Genomic DNA, 17,854 nt, shown 5'->3' on the forward strand with positions numbered 1-17,854 from the left:
AGCTCTAAGTTAGTCCATTTAGGACATAAGTTAGCCTATTTAGTCCACAAATGACATAATAAGATGAAAAAAATCAAGGAAGAGGAAGAAAGAAGGAATATAGGAAGAAGAAGAAGAAGAAGAAGAAGAAGAAGAAGAAGAAGAAGAAGAAGAAGAAGAAGAAGAAGAAGAAGACTAGAAGAAGAAGAAGAAGAAAATTCTTCTTCTTCTTTTTCTAGTCTTATTCTTCTTCTCCAAAATGAAGTTAGCTCTAAGTTAGCTCTAATATGCTTAGTTACCTAGGTTAGTTCACCCAAAAATGGCATAATTAGCTAGGTTAGCTCCATTTCACTCAAAAAATGGCATAATATGCTCTAGTATGCTAACTTCTCCTTCTTCCTCTTCTTCTTCTTCATTTTCTTCTTCTTCTCCTAACTTTCTTGTTTCCCATTTTGCAGATTTCATTCACTATATGGAAGCTTGCATGGATGGACTGCTTGTTTCCCTGTTCTTCTTTTCATTTGTATCGATGAAAAATGTAGAACTTGTTATATGGATGCATGGAACAATGTGTTGGATGAACATTGTGATATATATTACTGTAATATATATGGATGGAACTGTGTTTCTTATGTATGTATGTTGTCATGGATGGAGCTATTTGTTGGATACATCATATGTCTGTTGTGCTTGTGAAAAAATAATATGTATATCTGTTTGAGAATTCCTGTGAAATTAAATGGATATAAATAAAAACAGGGGATATATAGCCTCTTTGTCGTCTTCTAGCGGACGGAAAAGAGCTTTGCCGTCCGCTAGCAGACGGCAAAGAGGACACATGGCAGCCACCTGTAGAAACTGGGAACACTGGCTGCCTATTTGGTCACTTTGCCGTCCGCTGGCAGATGGCATAGCTGGCCACGTGGCAGCTTCCCAGTGATGGCCTATCTGAGCTCATTGCCGTCTGTCAGCGGACAGCAAAGAGCGTCGTCAACCCCCTAACGGCTCTGACCCCAACCCACTGTCGTCTATTCTCTTTGCCATCTGTTTGCCTGGGATGGCGGACGTCACAATCCTTTGCCGTCCGTTTCCAAGAAGCGGACGACAAAGAAGGCCTTTGCTGGCACATGTTCAGATGGACAGTTTGTCGTCTGCTGGCTGACGGCAAAGATGTTTTCCGTCTGGGATCTATGCCTTTGCCGTCTGCCATGGCGGACGGCAAAGAAGCTGATTCCAGTAGTGTACATACGAAGCAAAGAAGATTTGCCGCCCTCTAGGATTAGAGGTGCAGAAGATGTATGCCCTAATGACTACATCCTCTACTGTGATGAGGAGTATGTAATTTGAATGCATACCAGGTATGCGGTGCATTGTGGCATAAGAGCAGACGAGACGACCCTGGTGATGTTGAGGGTGAGCGCCCCAGGAAGAGGATTCCTGCCAAGATGATGTGGTATGCTCCTATAATACCATGGAAGTAGTAGTGCAAGGGGAAAAACAATTCCCCAGATTGGAGAACAGTAAAACCAATCATTCCCTCCGCTCAACATGTTTTCCGATACCGATTATGATCCTGAGGTAGCGGCCCATGATCTTGGTTTCACTATTGCTCAATACTTAGGCGAGCAGGTAGAGTTCCCCATGGCTGATTTAGCATACAGATACCAGCATGGGAAGCCTCTCATCAGACCTAGGGAGGTCCGGTTAGTACCAACACAAATGCGAAGATTGCATGAGTGGTACATGGAAGCCTCAAAGGAAGGGAGCAATGAGCTCATGGTGGGAATTAGAGATGAACATTACTTCAATGGAGACGAAGAGATATACATTGAATTTGATGAATTATTTCCGTTATACAATCAAGATACCATCGACAAATCTATCGTCAGTTGCTATTGTCCGTAAGTATTATTTCTTCAATTAAGTCTGTGGCTCAGCTTGTTCATTGCATGTATAATTATCCTTAATATATTATGCAAAATGAAAATTCTCTAATGCAAAAGAGGACAAATCTATGACATTGGGTTCATTAACCCAAATAACATACATGAATATACAGTAAAAAACAATGCCAAGGAAATAGAGGATAACTTGCTAAGGGCGTTAATTGAACAACAAACCAGAAGGGAAATACTATTTCCTTACAACTTCAAGTGAGTGTTATTGTCTTGTACACAATCGGTTTCGCTTACTTGATGTTAAGTGTAATAGATGGCTTATGAGTGCGCAAGTTTCACTTTATTCTACTAGTCATTCAGGTTGACAAAGTAGTGGTACTTGTCATTGACTCGAAACACAAAGACCCTAAGATGTGGGCGGACAGTTAAATGCTCCAGAGGTAATTTCAATCATTATCGCACTATATCGGCAAGTTTCATTCATTTCTGATATCAAGTAATTAATAACTCCTTTATTCATTTTCTTTGCCGGGCAGGGTTTCGAAAAAGTGCGCCAAGAAGGCTAGGGGTGAATGGAAAGAGGAGCTGCAATTTCGAAAACTCAATGTAAGTAGTACTAGCTAGGTCCGGCATCTCTTTGATTCTAGTTTCAATACCATTCTCATGCTTGGTTATAATTTTGATTGAACTATATTCTCGTAAAGTGCTTGAGGCAGGGAGACGAGAATAATTTATGTGGATACTACATTTGCAGTTTCACTCGTGTACGAGCAATTCAAGAGGAATTGGCAGGATTCTTATTTGAAGAGGTCATACCTAAAACTGGAGAATACCATCGGGAATTGGTAGGGAATTTTGGTAATTAGATATTAGGGATCGTGAGACATATTATATTGTATATATGCATGAACGTGTACTATATGTAGTAGCATCAAATATATATACGAAAACTTGTTGTTCAACCAAGCACAGAAAAAGAGGTCACTTCTCTATATTCATGACGATGTTGTGTAATGGTACCTTCATTGCTATATGTAGTAGCGTCGAGTTGAATCGAAAACATAAAATAAAATGAAAACGGTAAATGAAAAAGAATTGAATGGTAAATACAAAAAGAAAAGGGAAACACGAAATGAACCCTAAACCCCTCCTTTGGAAAAAAACCTAAACCCCAACGCTTGGTTGCACCTGACGCGTGGCGGCCTTTAGTCCCGGTTGGTGTTACCAACCAGGACTAAAGGTCCTCCTGTTGAGCACTCCACGGCGGCCACATGGAGCCCCTTTAGTCCCAGTTTGTAACACAACTATGACTAAAAAGGGGGGCCTTTAATCCCATTGCCCATCCGGGACTAAAGGCCCATACGAACCGGGACTAATGTACCTTTTTCTACTAGTGTCTGGGGGGACGTTCTATGGAGCAAACGGCGTGCTTATGCAACTTGATCCTTCGGCTCTAGCAGATCGACATGGATCCAACTAATATTTGAAAATAGAAGGCTTGCTTGAGATCAATATAAAATCACCAAGTGGATAGAACGTGTTCAAAAATAAATAAAAATATAAAGTGTGGCATAAGTTTGGTTAAATTAATGGGTTAAAGTGGATGAAACTTTATTAAATGTGGTAATTTCCATAGAAAATGACAAAATAAGGGGTAAAAATGGAATTGACTCTAAATTTTATGAACGCTACAACTAAAAAAGAGCAATTCATGCAATGAAAATGAGCATGCACAATTCATTTTTACTAGAAGCCATGTTCATTTTTTTCTAACTTCAAAGATCGAAAGAAATAACTATACATCCATTGCATATATGTGTATCAGTTACGTATCTGTGCATTCATTACATACCACTTTCTATAAGATATGTCATATTAACACTATAAATAAGGTGGTTGATGCCACAATGTTGACCTGTGGCTATTTGCAACTACACTCCAACCTATACAACCACATTGGGCCTTCATAGCCGATCAACATCAAAAGTTGTAGTTTGAGTTAAATTATAGCTTGCTATCTCACGTGTGGGTGCAACAGTTTGGGAAAATGCATAGACAATGTTAGTTTGGGTGAGTTGAGAGTGGGATGCATTAGGACTGGGAGTTTGGCTTAGTTTGTAGTTTTAGCTGCAATCAAGATGAACCATGGGTGGTTCACTTTATGCATTGTGACACAACTTAATTTGCAACGGCTTCGACGAGGTTGTTTGTGTCCATCAAGACTCGCTTGCACTTATGATACTAAATTGCTCCTTACGCCAGAGACAACCACCAACACAGAAGCTAATCAAACTATTTGGAACATGAAAAGGAAGTTAAGTGAACTATTTCAAGGATGTTTCTTGCAAATGGTCTGCAAGTGATTATGTTTTGTAATGCATTTGTATATGCCATGTATTACCAACAATAGATAATGCGATCAGTTTTCATCTCCTTGTTTTACTCGCTAGGAGAACCCTATAGATGTTTAGCTCGGTTATCTCCCAAATACATGGCCTTTCTGTTCGTACTAAGACATAACCATCCTTTCTACCCAGCCACGTCTTGCTCGACCATGCCGGTTTAGCACTATGTATTGTTGTTTATTGGGAAAAAGAAATAGGGACGTACCCGGGTGGGAATAACGAACCACCCGCATAGCCAGCTCGCACGCGTGGAAGACCTGGGAGGGCCAAGCGGCATGCCAAACTCTTCCCATCTCTGCCCTAAGGTCCATGATTAGCAGGGCATTTGTTTTGCAAGTTTATGTAGTAATTAGTCCATTGTTCTCAGCACCCAAATTATTTAATACCAGCAAGTTAGCATCCATCATGCACTTGAATTATATTGGCATGTCCCTTTGTGGTTGAAATTATGTTAAGTGAGCAAGCATGTACTGATCAAACTGTATTCACTTTCTATTTTAGCTAAGACTTTGTCCATATTTTTTTATCATCTTAACAACTCGTTTTGCTTTTGCTAGGTGATTTGATCAGAAACGTTGGTAATGAGTTCAAGTCATAGCCAACAAGAAGCACAAGTGAGTATAGTACAAAAATAGGGCAAATCACAATAATCATTTATTTGAATATCTCATTATTCCAAAATCCAGATTGTTTGGAGGAGGGATACATCTAAACATGAGTGTAGCCAATCCGAATACAATTTGGAATTTGTGTAACTCAAGTGTGGCCATGCAAATTTTTAGATGGAGTTAGTGGTTACTTATTGGAGTAGCAAATTCCAGTTATAAGTGGAATCTGAAATGAATTGTTAAAACTGCTTTGTATGCTTCTTCTAAAGAGAGAAACCGAGAAATACTGCTATATTGGTTCTATGGAAGGCTTATGTGTCAGCTGGAACCCCTTCCGATTCAAGCCGATTTGGACAAGCAGAACCCCAAATCTCTTTGAATTCCTATAAAGCCACATTCTGCATTACTATTGGAAGACGTCGTGGGTAGTGGGCATGGAGTGGAGGGGAATAAATTGCAACAGTCATGGGTTCCTATTATATTCATTCAAAATAGTACAAGCAATGAATGGTCCTTGTTTAGTCTTAATGAAGCTCTTGGGTTGCCTGATTGATGGGTGAGAAGTTTGAGGACTTGTCGAGGATACATGAGAGTTAGGCCCTTCCCAGTGCTCCACGGTGTACAGGTGCTAAGGGTGCCACATAAGCAGAAAAATGATGTGTCAAAACAATTAAAAAGGAGAGAGAGCATTATGGTGACCCCAATAAGAACCAATGCTAAGCACGTGGACCTAGGCAAATAGACTACCAACCAATACATGAAGAAGTTTTATTACTAAACAAATAATAGTGGAGGCTTAGCTATAAAATCTAAGCACCGATGCATTGGGAACATTAGTTGCTAAGCATTTTAATGCATTTAGCACCTCACTTTAGCACCAATGCATTGGGAGAGGTCTTAGGAACAAACTTTGGTAATCCACATTCTGGTTTTAGGGCAAGGCAAAGAATGTTATTCCAGCACAGACCATGTGGTTTGACATGAAGGCACAGATAGAAACTGCAACAACTTATATGCTTTTAGTTTGAGATTGGGTTGGGCCGAGAGCTAAGCCAAAATGGTGTGGTTTATACATGTGCTCATGTGCTGTAGAGGCCCCATTCCGACCTCTCTTAGTCTCAATGGGGAGTAGTCTGTGGTTGGAGCCAGGATGGGAAGGCTCGGGCCCAGTCGCCACCTCCTCCTTCGACCTTGTCGCCGCTGCATTCTCTGCCACCGCCGCCTCCTCTCCTCTGCCACCAAAATCGTAGGACCTTGCCTTCGCGTTCTACCGCGCTGCAACTTCACCATCCTGGTCTTGCCCAAAAAAACTAAGGGATGGCAGCCATCCTGCAAAGAACCGCCCCCATGGCGGCGGCGCTGCTGCTGCGGACGCCATGCGGAGTGAAATAGGGCTTTCATGATTGAGCCTCCAGTGATATAGGGCCATCTTTTGAATGTTTGTGGGCTATTCCTACTTGACGAGAAAAACTAGCTGACGGTTGTCCCCTTGCGTAGGGCGCTCCAGTTGCTGCCACGTGTCGCACACTCAATGCATCTGCGGGAGCACCTTTTTTTTTTCTGTTTCTGCATGTTTTTTTGTTTTTTTGGGGGGTTTGACTTTTGCCTAGCTTTCTCTGTGTTCTTTGAAAAAATAGTTTTGTTTGGCGAAGCACAACTGTGTTTCAAGGAAAAAACACACAGTCTATGCTTTCACGAGAAAACATGATCATGTTTTTCGTGGAAGCACGGATTTGCTTCTTCAAGAAGCATAGCCTATGCTTCCATTAGAAACACACCCATGCTTCCATAGAAAGCATATATTTGCTTCTGCGAGAAGCACGAACTGTGCTTCCATCATAGGCACACGTTGTGTTTCTACGAGAAGCACAGCTACAAGGGAAAAAGGCACAGTTGTGCTCCTTCAAAAAAAAAAGGAAATGCAACGGATTTGCTTCTTCAAGAAGCATAGCCTATGCTTCCATTAGAAACACACCCATGCTTCCATAGAAAGCATATATTTGCTTCTGCGAGAAGCACGAACTGTGCTTCCATCGTAGGCACACGTTGTGTTTCTACGAGAAGCACAGCTACAAGGGAAAAAGGCACAGTTGTGCTCCTTCAAAAAAAAGGAAATGCATAGTACGTGTTTTCACCTGTGCTTCCGTGGAAAAAGGAGTGCTTCCAAAAAAAAGTGACCGCAACCATGCTTCTGGGTGCTGGTTTTTTCAGGTATTTTCTTGTTTTTCTTTTTTTGGTTTTTGTTTTTGAGAGAAAAAAAGTTCATCGAAACTTATTGACATGAGATCTAATTTTGAAGAGTTTGACATGACATGTTTAGTTGTTGGTTTTTTCTTTTGGTTTTTGTATTTTCTTGTTTTTCTTTTTTTGGTTTTTGTTTTTGAGAGAAAAAAAGTTCATCGAAACTTATTGACATGAGATCTAATTTTGAAGAGTTTGACATGACATGTCGTTTTAAAATGTGTAACTTTTTAAAAACAATTCACATCATCAATTATTTTCTGGGTTTTTTTGAAAGTGATCAAAAGGTACAAAAAATATTCGGAAAATTTTATAAAATGTTCACAAAAGTTGTAAAAAAGTTAGGCTTTTCCAAGAGAATGTACACAAAACATTTTTAAAAACCTTCATATTTTTTGTCAGAAAATTAAATATGTTGACCTTTGAAGATAAAAGATTTTTGGACGTGGCTAAAGAGCGCTGCTGTGCTCGTTTGTTATCTGGGCGCACAGTCATATATAGAAATTACATGTCCTTGTGTTCAACTGTCTACACTAGAAAATGAAATTGTTTGGTTACATCCCGTACGCACATGGCTACCTATGGAATCAACTTATATTCTGTCTCACGTGCATTTATTTAGGGGTTCAAAAAGTTGTAAAAGCCAAAACTTTTGATTCAAGCATCGAAATTCAGTTCCGTTTTCACCGCCAGGTTTCTCATGATGAGTTCTTCAAAACTAGATCCTATATGAGTAAGTTTCATCAAACTTTTTTCAAGGGCAACTTTGGGTGCAATGGAGGCAACTATAGTGCTATAGGGAAGCAACTTTTCTTTTTGGCCTACTAGGACTGGCTATTAGGTTGGTTTGCGTAAAAATTGACAAAAGTCACACAAAACATAAGGCAACTTTAGTACTACATAAAAAACAATTTCACTGCACTGTGTGTATCTGTGAATTTTGCTAACATTATCCCAACTTGCGTATCATGACTGCTCAATTGCTTATTGTTGATGGTCAGTTCCTACACTTGATGTTCAATTGCCTATACATGCTATAAATTTCCTGTCATTGATGTATAGTTGCCTGCTATTGGTAATTAGTTGCCTACAATTGCTGCATAGTTGCCTAACTTTCCAAAATAGTTGTCTACAATGCTATGAAGTTATTTATCATTGTTTTCTAAGTTGCCTACAAACACCCTGAAGTGACCAAGATTCACCATCATGTTGCCTACCATAACTAGCAATAGTAGACACAAGAGCATCACCGGTAGATGACTTCATAGTATTATAGGCAATTTCGAAACAATGCATACTATAGCATGAACAATAGGCAACTTAGAGGTACTGGTGAGTAAGTTAGGAGAAAATTAGACAAAATCAACTAGGACACAGAATGTAGTGAAGTTTCCTGCTTTTAGCACTAAAATTGCCTCTTGTAGAAGGAAAGTTGTGATGTTATCTACCTCTGTTTCGAAGTTGTTTTGTATCATGAGTTAGATGCTTATTGTTGCTAATTAGTTACTTTTAATGGAGTGAAGTAGCTTCTGTTTAGCACTAAACTTGCCTCATCTAGCATCAAAGCTGCTTTTAAAAATATTAAAGAAACATATCCATGTGGAGTTTAGTTTTGAAAAGCTCGTCGCGACCTAACTAGCTAACTCATGTGTGTTTTCCATCAATATATCTAAATATTTCAATGATTTTTGTAGGCAACTCGACAAAAATTTAAGAATTTGCGTAGGTTTGTAGGCAACTATGAAACTTCTGATAACCCCCTATGAAACTTCACAACTCATACCCGCGACCTGACTAGCCAACAACCGTGCGCTCGGTAGCGTTGGCAACTTAGGTCCCTTGATGGACAACTTTCATAGTATTTTAGGCAATTACGAATCACCCGTAGGAAGCTTTGTGGCGATGTAGGCAACTTGGTTTCTGAGGCAGACAATTAAGAAACCATGTTAGACAACTTCCCACTTTACGGTGAGCAACTTTCATAGTATGGTCGGAAACGAAACAATGTAATAACCTATTACGTATTGCACACAACTAAGTAGGAGGCTACTAGGCGAATTCACTTACACACATGGAGCAATTCTTCTAGCATCGAAGTTGTTCATGTTTAACACTAAACTTGCCTCATCTAGCATCAAAGTTGCTTTTAAAAAAATCATCAAAACATATTCATATGGGATCTAGTTTTTAAGAGCTCGTCACGAGGAACCTAGCGGTGAAAACGGATCATAATTCCGACACGCGGTGTGAAAGTTATATTTTTTTAATTTTCTTGTACCAGAATTAATGCACATTACGTCATCGCTGGGTTGACTCGGTTGATCGAACGAGGTGAAGAAAAATCAACACACTGTAGTTAAAGAATATTTCCATAAAAAAAAAGGGCAACCTGGTGCATGTAGCTCCCGCTTGCGCAGGGTCCAGGGAAGGGTCCGACCACTTTGGGTCTATAGTACGCAGCCTTTTCCTACATTTCTGTAAGAGGCTGTTTCCAGGACTTGAACCCATGACCTCATGGTCACAAGGCAGCAGCTTTACCACTGCGCCAAGGCTCCCCTTCTATAGAATAAATGGGTGGACAGTTTACCAAATCTAGAATCAGTCTTTTGCATCGTTCGGTCCATGAGCGTGCGCTCGGATCAACTGAAAAGTGCAGCTGCACTTTTTAGCATTTGGGAAGATTTTCTGTGTGTTTAAAAGACCAAATGAATAAATCCTGAAAAACAATAAAAACATTTTAAAACAGAAGATGGAAAAAAAATGGAACCGCTCTCTATCTTGATCCGAGTAGTTTTACATTGCCAGAGCTGAATGGACTGGCCCGCTTGGTCGCTCATGGGCTCATGGGCTCCTGTCGCCGCTGCATTTTTTGCGGTTGCGCTTGCGCGGCAGGATAGGAAGGCCCGGGCCCAGTCGCCACCTCCGCCTCCGTCCGGTCGCCGCTGCATTTTCCGCCACCACCGCCGCCGCCGCCGCCTCTCCTCTGCCACCGAAGCCGTAGGAGCTCGCCCTCGCGTTCTGCCGCGCCGCAACTTCACCATCCTTGTCTTGCTCAAAACCTCTGCAAGGTTAAAACAGCAAGAGGGATTACTGATGGCAGCCATCCTGCCAAGAACCGCGCTGCTGCTGCGGACGCCGCGCGGCGCCGGTCGGCTCGCGCGGTTCCTTGGGGCCGGCGTGCCCGCCGCTTCATCTGGTAATAACCGACCACCGGCTCCAGACGCTTTGTTCAGTTTCTCCAAGAAATGCTTCTGCTGTAATACTCTGTGAGATGTGTGGTGTGTATAACCCTGTTGGCTTCCTGAATGGCCTGAACCAGATGCTGGGACGGCGGCCTCGACGGCGGCGGAGTTCTTGCCGTGGCGTAACGGCGGGGGCGTCCTGCACCGGGCGGCGTCCGTCGACCCCTCCGCGGTGGTGGAGGCCGGCGCCATCGTGCACTCCGGCGCTGTGATTGGCAAGGAGGTTATCGTCGGGTCCGGGACTGTGGTCGGGCCTTCGGTGTCCGTGGGGCAGTCCACCAGGATCGGGTATTTCTCCGGCGTCATCAGTGTGGGAACAGAGCAAACTCTGTTTGGTTATGGAAATGATTTTGGTATCAATATGTTTCAGGTACAATGTTGTCTTGAGCAACTGCTCGGTGGGCGAGTTCTGCACTATCCACAATGGCGCCTGCATCGGCCAAGATGGTGAGCATTTATTCACCGAGTATCGCAAATACGTCAATCAGTAGACATGATATGTTGTGTGTTCTCCAACACTGGGAAGAACATGTTACATTATTTCAGATACTTGCACGTGATCGTAGTATTCCAGTTGTATTACTTGCACATGATATGGTGTACTAGGAACACTAACTGTTGCAGCTTGTGAGCTGATCGCAGCATTCCAGTTGTATTAAGCCTCTTGGCTAGTGACATCCATCTCATTATTTTCGGTATCAAAGCTTATTCTGGGCTGTTTATTATCAAATTTTGAATTTCCTTTCTTTTTCTGCTATGCTAGCTGAATGGCAAATATTGGTTTATAAACAGCTGTCAAACAATAGGACTGGGTTTCTGATGATACGTGGGTGCCAATTGCTGATGTATTTTTTTCAGGTTTTGGTTTCTTTGTGGACCAGGATGGACAGGTCAAGAAGAAACCACAGGTTAGTCCTCACCACTATCACTCGATGGAGATTAAATTCATGGTGAACTGTTGGTGAAGATTATAAATAACTACTCAGTATTACTAGGGTTGAACGGTTGTCACATAATTATTGGGTTGAGTGGTGAAGAAATTCTCTGTTAACATATGTTAAGACAAATGTTCAATGCTGTTACAATGTGACATGGAAGAAATTTCTTTCGCTAAGTAGCACCTACTGACTGACTGACTGTATTTCGTAATTTGACATTTTGTATGTATATCAAATCAAAATAGAGGCCCTCATAGAAAAAAACTTTGTATTCATTAGGAGCTTTATGCAAGAATTGGAGACAATGTGGAAATTGGTGCAAATACATGCATTGACAGAGGCAGGTAACTTGTCACCTTTCTATTCCTTTCTAAATTTGTCAATGTCGGGTAGTTCAAAGCTCGCAGAGTCAGCGTGGTAATGTCCAGAGAATGCTTAGCTTGGCTTAAGGCCTCTGTTGGCTAGTCCATAATTGATCTGAATATACCTAACGAACTATGTACCCATCATTATACATTTGACTGCAGCTGATTCTTGCTGACAACTTCGATCAATATTTGTTAACTGCAGTTGGAGAGACACAATGATTGGAGATGACACCAAGATTGATAATCTGGTTCAGGTATTCTCTCCCTTGCTTTAATTATCAGATTCAGGCTCTTCTCTCCTTTTTTGTGAATTGGCATCCCTCTTGCAGATAGGTCACAATGTGGTGATTGGAAAGTGCTGCATGATTTGTGGACAAGTAGGGATCGCAGGTTCTGCAACGTACGTATACCTTCATCTCATGGATGAAGTGTTCATTCCTTTTAGGTGTGTCATATAATTCGTCATGTGTGTCTTTTAAGATTTGTCCTATTATGTACACACAGGTTGGGTGACTACGTAGTATTAGGTGGTAGGGTGGCCATCCGGGATCATGTCTCCATTGCTTCAAAGGTGCTGTTTTCTCAGCTCTGTTCTTTTGACCTTGCTTTATTTTTATTCCACAATGTTTGTAATTTCCATGCAATTCTGTGTTGTCGTGTGCTACAACCTAGCTGCATTGCTCAACATACTCTAGTGCCTGATAGCGCTTCACAAGTAATTCAGGTTGCAGGGAGGACGTGTCTTCCTTTTCTCTTCTTGTTGAGCAACTGACCGTGATATAGCAATTAGCAAATCCATGTACGACTTCATCTTCATATCCAGTGGTGATAGCAAACAAATGTTCAGGCAAAACATGCATTTCTTTCCTGTTGGTAGTCATGGCAAGCATCCAGATAACACTGGTCCAAACATTTGACCAAGACCTAAATGACAATATGATCACCAAGAGTTTTTTGTCCACCGTCCTCGTTAATTTATTTTCCTCAATCCAATTGCAGGTTAGACTTGCTGCAAATAGTTTAGCGACAAAGGACATTCAGGAGCCCGGTGACTATGGCGGATTTCCAGCTGTAAGCATTTCAGTATAGCAAAGACCACATCACTTCAGCTTGTGTCCTCGTTTTTACCACTCTGCCTACTAAGTACTCAATATTCATGTTGAACTTAGGTCCCAATAAATGAATGGCGTCGACAAACTGTGAACTTGCGCTTATTTTCGAAGAAACACCATGACAGAAGATAGTATCTCTGCAATACCAGTGACATCAATTCATCAATGTGCTGTAACTTGATTCTCTTGAAGTGAAGTTGCAATATCTCACTAGACAACTAGCATTGAAATTGGTATCTGACTAGCATTGAAATTGGTATCTGAAACGATCTTCACCATGGAAGTTGGATTCTTCATTGTTTAAAATTGTATGTATCTACTTACTATTAAAGACCGACGTAGTGCTGCACTACACATTTGCACATGCGTTGCTGCTAAGAGGATTAACGGTCAGTTCGTGAAATTGTGACGCTATCGTCATGAACACACATATTTTTAGCTGTCGTATGAGTTGATTACATTGCACCATGCAGCTAATTAATTAATCTTGAGAAGTTAGTTGATTTTGGAGAAGTTTATCAGTTACACAAGATTAATTTTTAGTGTAAAAAGTGCAAGAACCAATAAAAGAAATAGTCTCAATCCCTGCACAGGAAAGGTCAATGCAGGAAACCATTTTGGAACACAATCCTTCAGCATTTCTTATTCTTGTAAGAAATTGATAAAAACATAGAAGTTCTCCATCTGAAGGGGAGCCTTGGTGCAGTGGTAAAGCTGTTGCCTCTTGCAGAAATGTAGGGAAAGGCTGCGTACTATCGATCCAAAGTGGTCGGACCCTTCCCCGGACCCTGCGCAAGCGGGAGCTACGTGCATCGGGCTGCCCCACAGAAGTTCTTCATCTGTCCAAAACTTTACCAAGCAATATACAGTGTATATATGGTGCAGGGTCCATGCAGATTGAGACTATCAGTTTCACAACAACAACAACAAAAATAAGTGGATTCTCCAACATCCACTCACAATCAGATCCTTATTTTCTGCTGTTCATCCATCTGTTTTCGCACCAACAGATTTAGCTTTCATTCGTTTGCTCATGACGGTGTAATCACTAGCTAATTTCTTCAGGGGCGCATTCTGTCAGCACTAATCTATTGTTATATCCGATCGCATTCCTACAGAAAAATAAACATATTAGTTGTGCATTACTACGTAAGTTTGGCATTGTAATAAACAAGCAACGATGAAAAGAAGCAAATAACGACAGTAACAACATGAATATGTGCAAAACAAACATTTGTTGGATCAAGCCAAGAACTCTGATACTAGAAAACATTACCATTTAACGAAATGGCCTTAAAAAAACAAAATAGGTGCTCACCGCATCGACCACGTTAGCCATCACTTCACTGATAACACCACCTTGTTTTTCAGGGTCTATATCTATGATTGACACTGCCCCCTCTTGTTCAATCACAACCCTGTAATTAAAAATAGTGTTTTACTTGCTTGTTTTGGCATCATAGGAATGGTAACTAATGCCAGAAATGTGATATGCATGGTTAAACAGATATAAAATGTGGAGCCTGCCAAAAATATTCTATATATGCACGTTCAAACAAAGGCAACACATATGTTAATTTTCAGAAAAATAAAGCATGATCTGTATACATGCACCTTAGCAATGCTCGAAGGCAGTCAATAGAGAATGACAAGTGAATGGATTACCTTACTGATCCCATCAGAATGAGATTGCAAACTTTGCTACAGCCGAAGTCAATGATTTTCTCAAGCCTGGGGATTATGAAGTGATGACATAAAAAACCGGGAAATGTTACTTACAAGAGCAATAAAGATAGTATATGCACAACAATACGATGGAGGCTGGGGTCTTGTTTTCAAGGAGATCTGGTGATGTACTTTGGTGCTAAGTTACCTAAAATCAGCAGAGCTGAAAAGATGAAGAGTGCCATCTTTTAGACCTATAATTAGATATGGACGATCAGGAAGAAGACATATAACAGAAAGAACTGGAGCCATGAGAGCGCTTATTGTATAGACACACGACCGTTTCGCCAAGTCCCATACCTGAGTTGAGAAAACCAAGCATATAGGTGTTATTAGCAATGTTTGTTTGTTATGCCTATGCTACATATAGAACAATATGTATCTTTTCTAATGCATACCCTGGCAGTCAAATCATCTGAGCCAGAAATCAGATACTGTTGCTCACCATGTGCGAAGAAATCGAGGCAGTTCACTGGGGCCAAATGCCCAAACAGAGTGTAGTTACATTTGGGAGAGTCGAGGCTCCAAACCTGGACATCAAATGTGCATAGTATCAAGTTCGTAATCAGGGACTCATATTAAAACTAGTGTTTCATCGTGTAGGTTAGAAAAGGAAAAGAAACATACCTTTATTGTCTGATCTTCGGACGCACTAGCAAAATAGTTGGCATCATTTGGGTTGAAGGTGATCTGACGGACAGTTCCAGAGTGTTCATCGTCGAAAGTTCGTGTGCACTGCCAGCCCTCTTCCCAGTTCCAAAGCCTAATCGGGCTTCCATAAGCTGAGGACAGCACATATGGCTGGGTTGGATGGATGGTCATTGCTGTGACACTGGAAGAACCGGCTCTGAAACTCATGATCTGTTGTACTATCTCTGTTCCGTAGGTGCACACATGGATGAAGCCATCGTCTGCACCAGCCAGAAACCATTGCTTCCGTGCGATAAATTTAAGGAATTTAACTGTCGCTGATAGCCCTGAAATTTGATTAATGTGCCATTATTACCATGGCAGTGGATGAAGAAAGAAATATGGTTAACAGAGGAGTAAGTCAGCTGGAAACATGCCTCTATCTCCGTTCTCGTAGACATGAAAAGAATAGAGGGCCTTCTTTTCCTGACGATACAAGTACAATACAATACAAACGATTTTGTTAGTCCGACACAAACGAAAACAGGCCTACACACATTTTCATGTTCACTTTCAGGAGGAAAGAAAAGATACACATATACAAGGAGAAAAATATGGTCATAATTGATGGCCATGGCCAAATATAAATAGAAGCACATGCTAGTAACTATACCAACAGAACATGCCTGAGAGACAAGATCCCACATGTGAACATCTCCAAAAAACTTGCATGTTAAGATCCTGCAAGGCCATAAGAAATTTAGCGTACGATAAAAAAAATCACCTGATCAAAAGATTATTTCAATGCCCATATTGTGTTATGTGGTATATATGCATGCACTCACCATGTCTCTGTTGGATGTGCATCTAGGCACACCAGGCTATTGCCGAATCCAAGTGCATCAACTTTCTTCATGGCCGATATGATCTCATCATACATCGTATGTAGTTCCATGTAAAACCAATGACAAATCGATTGCAGTGGATAGGCAAGACTGTCTTACTTTAATTCTTTTGGCCGAACCACTTTGTTTCGCAACGTACATATTAGGAAAAGAACAGCAGGGAACTAACCTCATGTGTCACCTCTTCTTGTGCATAAAAAACAGCTTTCAGCGTCAATTCATGCACCACATTCCCCATCTCTTTTAATTCCTCAAATAGATCAACACACTCAGTCTCGTCTTCGAATGGGACGATGAACTTGTCCCCCGATATACTGCTCTGCAGAAGCAGATCCAAGCTTGTGTCTTCTCCTTGATCTGGCCACTCTTTGCCGAAAAGAAGCTTTCGCCCTGCTTTATATATAAAGCACCAAACCACAAGCATCCAGTATAACCACACGCCACGCCACCGAAACACACGCACACACCCAGGACGGGATACAAAGACGCTGAGCGCAGCAACACTACTCCTAGCACTACCGCCCCGAAGAAATGAAGCTACATATGACGAACCATGCGCTCCAAGGCGGCGCCTTCAGGAAGGATACGACGCCGGAGCGCCGCCACCGCCCGATCCAAGGATCAGAGTTTCCCCCGGAGCCGCATGACGGGCAATGAAAGCCGCGACGACGCCTTCAAGAAGGGGACGATCTTCGCCGCCGCCGGTCCGTCCGAAGATAGAGCAGGTTTTCACCTCGGCCAACATTCACCGCCACGAACGCCACACCCCGGCAACCACGCCGCCCACACAGCCATGATGAGCGGGCAGCACCAAGGCACGGGCTTTGTCCAAGAGCACCGCGCCACCACCACCACCAGGGCCGCCGCCCCAGCATCCAAGACCTCAACACCACCTCACCCGTGATCCGCCGCACCCCAACGAAAGAGACGAGCGGAAAGGTCCCACCTTTCGCGCCCCTGGGCAACCCCCAGCATCGAGACCCAATAGGTCGGCCAGAACTGGCATCCACCGACCCATCCTGCTACCCCAAGCGCGAGATGAGCTCGGTCCTGCAGCAACGAGAGGGGCACGAGGTCAGTCCTGCTGCAACATGCGCGAGACGAGCTCGGTCCTGCTGCATCGTGCGTGAGACGAGCTCGGTCCTGCTGCATCGTGCGCGAGACGAGCTGTGTCCTGCGGCATCGGGCGCGAGACGAGCGGTGGATCGCAGCTGGGAGAGGACCATCCCTTTGATGGGAGAGCGTCCGGGCGACGAGGAGATGGGGTGAAGGACGAGACGGCCCGAACGCAGACAAACCGACGCCGGAGAAGCCGGCAGTTGCCGCGGACAGATCCATCGAGTCACCGTGAAGCCGCCACGACACCGGTAGGCCACGAGACCTACCCATGCCGCCGCCCACGGCCGGAGCAGCAGCCACGCCCGGCCGCTGCCCTACCCGCGTCGCCCGGCGAGCTCCAAGCGCCGGAGCCGCCGGGCACGCACCACCGGAGCCAGGCGCCACCGGCCAGCCCCCAACGCCAGATCCGGACGGATTCAGCACGAGATCGATCGCGCACCACCTCCCGAGACGGGAGCACCGCAGCCGCCCCGCCGCGCGCAGACCGAGGATCGCCGGAGCGCCGCCACAGCAAGCCACCCCGCCGCCCCACGAGACCGACGCTGCGCCGCTGGATCCCGCGGGAGTCCAGCACCGTCGCTCGAAGGAGCCGCCCCGCGCCGGCGCCCACAAGCGGATGGGGAAGGAGGGCCCCGCCGCCGCCACGCCTGCCGGGCTTTGCCCGACGAAGCTCGCCGACGACGG

General features: G+C 43.2%; 2 protein-coding genes across 2 annotated transcripts; one reads left to right on the plus strand and one right to left on the minus strand.

Moving 5' to 3' along the window:
• Nucleotides 1-10,034: 10,034 nt before the first annotated feature.
• LOC119306160 (probable UDP-3-O-acylglucosamine N-acyltransferase 2, mitochondrial) lies at nucleotides 10,035-13,155 on the plus strand. Its single transcript, XM_037582464.1, has 10 exons — nucleotides 10,035-10,327; nucleotides 10,451-10,661; nucleotides 10,744-10,820; nucleotides 11,232-11,281; nucleotides 11,591-11,655; nucleotides 11,882-11,933; nucleotides 12,009-12,079; nucleotides 12,184-12,250; nucleotides 12,679-12,750; nucleotides 12,849-13,155. Exons 1-10 carry the CDS (start codon nucleotides 10,225-10,227, stop codon nucleotides 12,921-12,923), a joined length of 843 nt encoding a protein of 280 aa, XP_037438361.1. The 5' UTR covers nucleotides 10,035-10,224; the 3' UTR covers nucleotides 12,924-13,155.
• A 598-nt stretch (nucleotides 13,156-13,753) lies between these two features.
• On the minus strand, nucleotides 13,754-16,603 carry LOC119310117 (coatomer subunit beta'-2-like). The gene is made up of 9 exons (XM_037585958.1): nucleotides 16,221-16,603; nucleotides 15,992-16,074; nucleotides 15,820-15,887; nucleotides 15,144-15,493; nucleotides 14,915-15,046; nucleotides 14,665-14,816; nucleotides 14,457-14,522; nucleotides 14,110-14,209; nucleotides 13,754-13,783 (listed from the first exon to the last, which is right to left on the minus strand). Exons 1-9 carry the CDS (start codon nucleotides 16,473-16,475, stop codon nucleotides 13,754-13,756), a joined length of 1,236 nt encoding a protein of 411 aa, XP_037441855.1. The 5' UTR covers nucleotides 16,476-16,603.
• Nucleotides 16,604-17,854: the final 1,251 nt, after the last annotated feature.

The sequence above is a fragment of the Triticum dicoccoides genome, chromosome 5B (genome assembly GCF_002162155.2).
Source record: "Triticum dicoccoides isolate Atlit2015 ecotype Zavitan chromosome 5B, WEW_v2.0, whole genome shotgun sequence".
NCBI classification, from domain to species: domain Eukaryota; kingdom Viridiplantae; phylum Streptophyta; class Magnoliopsida; order Poales; family Poaceae; genus Triticum; species Triticum dicoccoides.

Bases quoted from the DNA above. Each gene is read 5' to 3' on its own strand.
- LOC119306160 (XM_037582464.1), top strand. From the start codon at position 10,225: ATGGCAGCCATCCTGCCAAGAACCGCGCTGCTGCTGCGGACGCCGCGC. The intron at 11,656-11,881 runs GTAACTTGTCAC...TGTTAACTGCAG, and splicing joins ACATGCATTGACAGAGGCAG to TTGGAGAGACACAATGATTG. The intron at 12,080-12,183 runs GTACGTATACCT...ATGTACACACAG, and splicing joins GGGATCGCAGGTTCTGCAAC to GTTGGGTGACTACGTAGTAT.
- LOC119310117 (XM_037585958.1), bottom strand. From the start codon at position 16,475: ATGCTTGTGGTTTGGTGCTTTATATATAAAGCAGGGCGAAAGCTTCTT. The intron at 14,817-14,914 runs GTATGCATTAGA...TTCTCAACTCAG, and splicing joins CAGATGATTTGACTGCCAGG to GTATGGGACTTGGCGAAACG. The intron at 14,210-14,456 runs GTAATCCATTCA...TTTTAATTACAG, and splicing joins ATTCTGATGGGATCAGTAAG to GGTTGTGATTGAACAAGAGG.